Genomic DNA, 8,040 nt, shown 5'->3' with positions numbered 1-8,040 from the left:
CCGGGTGCATTCACCCCCCCGTGCATCCCCCGAGTGCACCCCCACCCCGTGCAACCCTCTGTGCACCTCCTGGCGCGCACCCCCCGGGTGCATTCCCCATATGCACCTCCCCCGGGTGCATTCACCCCCCCCGTGCACCTCCCGGGTGCACCACCCATGTGCACCCCCCCCGGGTGCATTCACCCCCCCCCCCGCGCCGCTCCCTGCGCCCCCCCGCGCGCCTCCCGCCTCCCCGCGCGCGCCGCCCCCCGCACTCCGTTTCCCGGCGTGCCCCGCGCCGGCAGCTCTCGCGAGACGGGACGAGACCCGCCCCGCCCCGCCCCGCCTCGCCCCGCCCCGCCCCGCCGCTGCCGCCGCCCGGCCCGACCCGGTACCGGCCTCGGCCTCGGCCTCGGCCCCGGCCATGGCCGACCCCAAGTACGCCGACCTGCCCGGCATCGTGAGTGCGGGCCGGGCCGGGGCTGCGGGGAGACCCGGGCCGGGGGGAACCGAGGGGATCGGGGATGCCGGGGGGGGGATCGGGGGTCCCTGAGGTGTAACTGAGAGGATCGGGGGCGTTCGGGGCAGGTCGGAGGGGTTCTGGGGGGATCTGGAGCTTTTTCGGGGGGGATTGAGGGGATCAAGGGTGCCTGGGGGGGGATCGGGGTTCCCTGCGGTGTAACTGAGGGGATCGGGGGCGTTTGGGGCAGATTGGGGTTGCCCGGGGGGTAACTGAGGAGATCAGGTGTGTCTCGGGGGGATCTGGGGTTTTTGAGGGGTAAATGAGGGGATCAAGGGTGTCTGGGGGGGATTGGGGGTTTTTGAGGGGTAACTGAGGGGGTCAGGTGCCTCGGAGGAATCGGGGGTGTCTGGGGGGGTAAACGGGGCATTGGGGGAGATTGGGGGTGTTAGGGAATGGGGGGTATTTGAGGGAATAACAGGGGGATCGAGGGCATTTGGGGGTGTCTGGGGGGGGATTGGGAACACCTGGTGCAGTAACTGGGGTGTTAGGGGACACCGGGGGGGGCTAGGAGGGATCAGGAGTATTTGGGGAGATTGGGGATATTTGGGGGAGGGTGACCACGGGGGGTGTCCGTGGTTGAGGGGGCACCTGAAGGTGTTTGGGAGATAATTGTGGGGGGATTTGAGGTGTGAGGGTAACGGTGGGGAGTGCTGGGGTGATCGTGATGGTTAGAGGGATGTTCTCGGGGTGCTGGGGTGGGTGATTGTGGGTGCTGTGGGGCCGACCCAACCCCCAAGGTTTCATTGGCGCCCGTTTGCGCCGCCAGGCCAGGAACGAACCGGACGTGTACGAGACCAGCGACCTGCCCGAGGACGACCAGGCCGAGTTCGACGCGGTAAGGCCTCGCCGGGGCCGTGCCGTGGGGCAGGCGCGTGAGTGTGCCCATGCCGCCCCGCCGCAGACGTCCGGCACGCCGGGACCGGCACCGGGGCCGGGAAACGGCCCTTGTCCCCGCACACGTCCCTGCAGTGCCACATCCCCCACCACGGTGCTGTGTCCTGGCGACACTCACCCACCGTTCAAACTGCAGATGTTTTAGGGGGGGCCAAGAAGCGACGGCAGGGCTCGGTCCCTACCCCGTGCGGGGTGACTGCCCCTGTCCCCGTCCCCGGGGTCTGCACGCTGCGTAACGCAGCCGAGGGCAGCGAACCCCCCCGTTCCCGTTGGCTTTGCCGGGAGCCATGTGCCTGGTTGGGGGCCGGGCACGGGAAGCGCAGGCTGGCAGCGCGCGGAGGCCAAGAGGGGCCACGCCGACGGGGGTTAAGCCCCATAAAAGCAGCTCCAAATCGCAGTAGGATCCCGCAGACCAGCCCTGCGCCGCAGCCCATTGTGCGCAAGCTGTGACTGTTCTCCCGGGAGCGGTGCCTGCCGCGTCCTCGGGGCTGCTGGCCTCCGCCTCACCACGGTGTCCTTGACGCCCAGGCAGTGTTGGATTGGAGCGGTCCTGGGGTGCCGGGATCCGTCCTCGGGCTGCTGAGCCCCTGTCCTCGAGGCCATGTGCGTCACGGCACGAGGGGCGCAGCTGGGGCTGCGGCGCAGCCAGGCGTCTCCCAGCTCCGCCTGGGAGGCTGGGCGAGGGCGGGCGGGCGCACGCTTGTGCTCGCGCCGGCTGCGGCAGCTCCTGGCTGGAATGACCGCTCCGGCCGCCCTGGCGGAGCCGCGGTCCCCACCTCGGCGTGCTGCCGGGGACGCTCGGCCCGGGGCTCTCCCGCGCTGCATCGCGCCGCCTGCATTGCCTCCCTGCCTTGGCCCCGCGGATCCCAGCCGGCACCGCAGCTCCTTTCCCTCCCGCTGCCTGCCCGCCCGCCCGCCAGGCCTCGCTTTGCCGGCACGCGCTCCCAAGTCGGGGAAGCTCGACAGGGCGGGGGCGAGACCCGGCTCCTCGCCGCGGTGCGGCTGGCGTTTAGGGGGGGACGCGGGGGCGGCGCGGCCTCGGCCTGCTCGTCGCACCCGGCTGCGCGGTTCCCCCCGCGTGGGGGCTGGTGGGACCCGCCGTGCGCTGCACGCGGGGGCCCTGCGTGTTGGAGCCGGGTGGCTGCAGGGCTGGGAGGACACTGGGCACCCGGACCCCGATGAGGGATAAAATCCATGACAAGGCAAACTCGGCACCCGCAGGCAAACACATCCCTGTGGACCCCGGGTCCTGGCAGGTTCAGTCAGTAAATCAGACTGAAATTGGCTGTTTCCACCCCAAACACCACCCATCAGGCCTCAGATACTCTGAAGTCGCCGTCAGTAACACAGCGGTGCCGCAGCCGTGACTTGCCGCCCCTGCACCCATTTTCCCTGCCGTGCAGCCCCAGCTGGAGGCAGGAGGCGAAGGGTTAACGGGGCTTTTAATTGCTCTGATTTCCTCTCCTGGGAGCCTCGCCCCTTAGGCTGCTCCAAACCGGAAGCAGCAATGTCCTGCCCCATGAAATAAAGGATTTAGGGCCCCTCGCCCGCCCGGGACCGGAGAGCCGCCGCGGGTGCCAGGCGGCTGGGTGTGGGCCCCGCTGCGGCGGCCGCCAGCATGAATTAGCAATGCTGCCTCGGCTGGCGCGCGGCCGCCTCCCGGCCCAGCCTGGCCCCGGCTCGCCGGAGCCCCTCGTTAACGGCTTAATCATGTCGACTGACTCTTGCGCGCTGAACTTACCTGAGTTTTCCTACCGCTCTTCCCCTCCCTGCTCCCCACCTTGCCTGGACACTAGTTTGCACAAGTAAGCCCATTCACTGCTTCTGTTTTTTGCATGCCGTTTTGGGTTGATTTTTGCATGCGGTAGATGTGCGCAGTAGCCGCTGCCTGTTATTGATCCCCCTAACGCCGACTGCAAACGAACCCGCTGCAGGGCCGGGAAGGCGGTTTGGCTGGTCGGGGCTGAGGTCGGAGCACAGGCTGCCGGGCTTTGCAGCACGCTGCCGGGCTGGGGGGGGCACAGAGGGGCGCTGGAGGCTGCGCTGAGCCCCCATCCCCGCTGCCAGGGCAGTGGGGGGGGGTCCATGCCCCTCGGGGGAACAGCAACGTGCCGGGGGCCGGGGTTTCGGCCCCTTCCCAGCCCGGGACCGCAGCTGGATGCCTCCCGCCAGCGCCACGGGGCCCAGCAGCGCACGGACCTGCCAGCCGTTCGGCTCCTCCGTCCAGGCCTTTCCGACCCAGATGAAATCCCCCGGGACAAAAGGAAGAGCCAGACCCGGAGGGGGTTTATCGGAGTGGGGACTCGGCCGCGTCGCAGGCCCCCCACCTCGCGCCCAAAGTGGCCCCCTCCAGCCCCCAGGATGCTTCGCTGAGCCCCAGGACAACGGCCGCATCCTGCTACCCGAACCCAGGCACTTTCCCTGGGCTCCTGGATGCTGCCGGCTGTGGCGATCGCCTCCTCGGCTGCCCCCAGCCCGGGGGGCCCGGCCCTCCGCTTTCCCCCCCCTGCTCTCGCAGCCACTAACCCTGCCGCTGTCCTTGTCCCCGCGCTGGCGGCCCCGCCACCACCCGCGTCCCGCATGGCTCCTAACCCCTCGCGCCGGGCCGGCGGGGGCCCCGGGGCAGGGACGCGGGCGACGGTCGGGCTGTGCATGGGACAAACCTTCTAATACGATTTTTGTCTCTCTCTCCCCTCCCTCTCCTCCTTCCTCCTAACCTTGCTCTGACTTTCTCACCTCTGGGAAACGCAAGGAGCTGGTAAGAGCCCGTCCGTCGGCCGCCCTAACGCTGCGCTCCGCTCGCGGGCGCTCACCGCTGCCTTCCCGCCCCGGCCGGGCGTCCCCCCCTAACGCTGCTAGCGCTGCCCCCGCTGCTCTCACCTCCCTTCTCGTCTGTCTGCACCGTGCCAGGGCTCCCCGCGAGCGCCGAGGCCTAGGGCCGGGGCGCGGGGGGCTGTGAAGGGGCTGCTGAGGCCCCCGGGAGCAGGTGGGGGATCCTTTGGGTGGCTCCGGCAGGGCCCTGCTGCCTCAGGGCCCCCGACGGCAGCAGAGGGCGAGGAGAGCCCAGACTCCCCGTCTGCGGTCGCCCTGCCAGGGGACACGTTCCCGCCGGGCTCTGGGCGAAGCTGCCTTGCTGGCTTCCGTCTTTGAGGGGTTGAAATCCCCCAGGCCGCAGGGCGACACGTCCAGCACTGCCCGGCCCGGGCGCATTTCCCCTCGGCGCCCGCTCGGTGCAGACCGGCCCGCAGCGGCGGAGCTGCGGGAAGGGCCCTCGGCGCCACGGCGGGCGTTAAACCGCCGCGGCTCCCCGGTGCCGCCCTGAGACGCGGTTGGGGGGCAGTTACAGTCCTGCCGCGTGTGGGGCCACCCCTGCTCCCCGCAGCTGCCCTCGAAGCTCCTGGGCTCAGCAGCAGATTTTTCAGATATTAGTAACTCAGCTGCTAAAAATCAGCGCAAGATTTGAAGCCTCGATGTGCCCTGGCACGTCTGGCCCCGCTGCCAAGCCCTCTCAGGGTTTCTCCTGCCAGCCAGTGCAGGATGGGGGGGGGGGTGTCCGACGTCCCCCTGCCAGGCCCTGGGGACATGCCGCGTCCTGGATGGCCCTTGCTGCCCAAGGAGACCGTCCCCATGCACAAGTCCCAGCCCGAGGGCTGCTCTTTGGTGTTGTGCCCCCCACCCCAGCCTGGGGCATTTGGGGAGGATGAGGCCGCCTTCGCCCCCCCCCCCCACCCCCACCCTGGTACCACCCGTCCTGGCCCCAGCGCCGGCCCTCGCCAGCCGCCGGCGCTGCGGGGAGCAGAGCGGCAGCGGCTCTGCTGACGAACCCGTCCCTAACGCGGGGCGTTGTGCGCAGGAGGAGCTCACCAGCACCAGCGTGGAGCACCTCATCGTCAACCCCAACGCCGCCTATGACAAGTTCAAGGACAAGCGAGTTGGCACCAAGGGCCTGGGTGAGCTGGGGGTCCAGGGGGACGGTGGACTGCGGGGACCCCCTGGGCTGGTTTGGGGTCCTGGGGTGACCCCTCCTGCTCCTCCACTTCCAGATTTCTCCGACCGCATCAGCAAGACCAAGCGAACAGGCTATGAGTCCGGGGAGTACGAAATCGTGAGTTCAGAGCGGTGGGGTGGGCATGGGGACGTCCCCTCCAGCCCGGGCCACCCTGGTGCCGTGGGGTGGCCCGGTCCCCCTCTCCGCTCACCCCGTGGCCACATCCCTTCTCCTGCGCGGGTGGGCACCGAGGGGCATCCCAGCCCCACCAGGTGCCTGGTGCCACCGCACGACCTACTGGTTCCTCTGCCCGCAGCTCGGCGAGGGCGTTGGTGCCAAGGAGACGCCCCAGCAGCGGTACCAGCGGCTGCTGCATGAGGTGCAGGAGCTGGCCGGCGAGGTCGAGAGGATCCAGGTAAGCGTTGCTCCCACAGCGGGCACCGGTGGGGAGCTGTCTCTGGATGGGGGGGGGGGGTGACGCGGCCGCCTGTCCCCTCCCCGCAGAGCACGGTGAAGGAGTCGGCAGCCGAGGAGAAGCTGACGCCCATGGCCTTGGCCAAGCAGGTCGCGGGCCTGAAGCAGCAGCTGGTCTCCAGCCACCTGGAGAAACTGCTGGGCCCCGACGCCGCCATCAACCTCGCGGACCCCGACGGCGCGTTGGCAAAGTGAGTGCGGTGCCCTGGCCCCCCCCCCCCCCATGGCCGCAGCTTGGCCCCTGCAGGGACCCGGGGAGGACGGCGGCGTCCCCGCGGGGCCGCGCCAGCACCTCGTGCCCACCTTCTCCCCTGCCCAGGCGCCTGTTGGTGCAGCTGGAAGCAGCAAAGAGCAGCAAGGCCGCGCCAGGGAAGAGCCCGGCCAAGGCCCCGGCCCCCGCCGGCAACACGGTGACGTACGAGCTGCACTCGAGGCCGGAGCAGGAGCGTTTCGTCCAGGCTGCCAAGGTGAGCGATGGGGCGCGGGGGGCATGGCTGGGGGGGGGGCACGGCTGGGGGGGGCATGGCTGGGGGGTGCCTGCCGCCTCACCCTCCCCATTTCCCCCCGCAGATCGCGGAGCTGGAGAAGCGGCTGGCGGAGCTGGAGGCAACGGTGCGGTGCGAGCCCGACGGCCAGGTACAGGGCAGGCGAGGGCGGCACCCAGCGCCATCCTGCCCCCCACACCGCCCCACTGACGCTCTCTCTTTCCCCCCTCCCAGAACCCGCTGGCGGTGGGGCTGAAGGGCGCCAGCCTCATGGTGAGTGGGGCACGGGGTGGGGGGGCGTGGGGGAGCCCTTTACCCCCCCTCCCCGTGGCACCAGCGCTCTGCCCGGCCCCCCCTCACGCTGCCGTCCCTCCCCAGGAGACGGTGGAGATCCTGCAGGCCAAGGTGAGCACCCTGGACGTGGCTGTGCTGGACCAAGTGGAGGCCCGGCTGCAGGTGAGGTGGGGACAGGCAGAGGGATGGGGCTGGGGGCTGAGCCCCCCCTGGGTCCCAGCCAGCACCGTGCACGCTGGCAAGGGCCACGAGTTGGGGGGGATTTGGGGTCTCACATCGCGTCCCCTCTCCCCAGAGCGTCCTCGGGAAGGTGAACGAAATCGCCAAGCACAAGGCGGCCGTGGAGGATGCCGACACCCAGAGCAAGGTGAGAGCCAGCGGGGAGGGCCCTGGGGACCCCCAGCCTAGCACGGGGGGGGGGGCCCCACAAGGGAGCCCCCCCCCCCTTCCCCAGACCGCGCTGACCCTCGTCCTCCTCGTTCCCCAGGTCCACCAGATCTACGAGACGGTGCAGCGCTGGGGCCCCATGGCCAGCACCCTGCCCGACGTGGTGCAGAGACTGGTGGCCCTCAAGGAGCTGCACGAGCAAGGTGGGGGGGCTGCAGGGGGCTGGGGCTGGGGGGGGGGGGCAGTGGCACATGTGGGGGGAGCCAGGGGGGGTCGCTGGCCCCCCAGCGCTGAGCTCTCGCCTCCCCCCCAGCCATGCAGTTTGGGCAGCTCCTCACGCACCTGGACACGACGCAGCAGGTCATGGCCAGCGCCCTCAAGGACAACGCCACGCTGCTGGCACAGGTGGGTCCCGCCAGCACCACGTGGGGTGGGGTGGGGGCCCCATTTTAGTGTGGGTGGGTATATGGGGGGGGGGTGCCCATCCTGCCCCCCTGCTCACCCCCCACCTCGCTCCCCCCCTCCAGGTCCAGAAGACCATGAAGGAAAACCTGGCCGTGGTAGAAGACAACTTTGCTGCCATCGACGCCCGCGTCAAGCAGCTGGCGAAGTGAGGGCCCCCCCCGGGCATCGCTGCCCCCCCCCTTGGGCAAACACTACCCCTGGGTACCCTGGTGTACCAGGCCCCCCCCCCCCCCCCCCCAGGGTATCGCACCCCCGGCACTGCCCCTACTTGTACATACCCCAGCTCTGCCCCCAGCGCAGCACGGGGGGGGCAGAAGGGCCCTCCCCACCCCGGCCCCACCCGGGGGAGTCCCATCCCATTCCCCCCCCCCCTCGCCCCCATACCCGGATTTACCCCATTAAACAGCCCGGCTCGAATCCCCTCCGTGTCCACATCTCCTTGGGGGGGGGGGGGGCGGCGGGGGAGCAGCAGGGCCCAGCCGCGGCATTTTAAATACATCTTTTAATCATCGATACAAAACGCGCCCCCCCCAAAACACCCCCGCCGCAGC

At 70.2% G+C, this 8,040-nt stretch overlaps 1 protein-coding gene across 1 annotated transcript; it reads left to right on the top strand.

Moving 5' to 3' along the window:
• Positions 1-325: 325 nt before the first annotated feature.
• DCTN2 (dynactin subunit 2) lies at positions 326-7,716 on the top strand. The gene is made up of 14 exons (XM_067314013.1): positions 326-439; positions 1,269-1,337; positions 5,250-5,346; positions 5,440-5,501; positions 5,701-5,799; positions 5,889-6,049; positions 6,178-6,325; positions 6,429-6,494; positions 6,578-6,616; positions 6,722-6,799; positions 6,933-7,004; positions 7,125-7,227; positions 7,338-7,429; positions 7,552-7,716. The coding sequence occupies exons 1-14, from the start codon at positions 404-406 to the stop codon at positions 7,636-7,638; spliced, it is 1,209 nt and encodes a 402-aa protein (XP_067170114.1). The 5' UTR covers positions 326-403; the 3' UTR covers positions 7,639-7,716.
• Positions 7,717-8,040: the final 324 nt, after the last annotated feature.

This window comes from Apteryx mantelli, chromosome 33 (assembly GCF_036417845.1).
Source record: "Apteryx mantelli isolate bAptMan1 chromosome 33, bAptMan1.hap1, whole genome shotgun sequence".
Classification (NCBI taxonomy): Eukaryota; Metazoa; Chordata; class Aves; order Apterygiformes; family Apterygidae; genus Apteryx; species Apteryx mantelli.
Note: the sequence above shows the minus strand (reverse complement) of the source record. Positions and strands in the feature narration are given on the sequence as shown.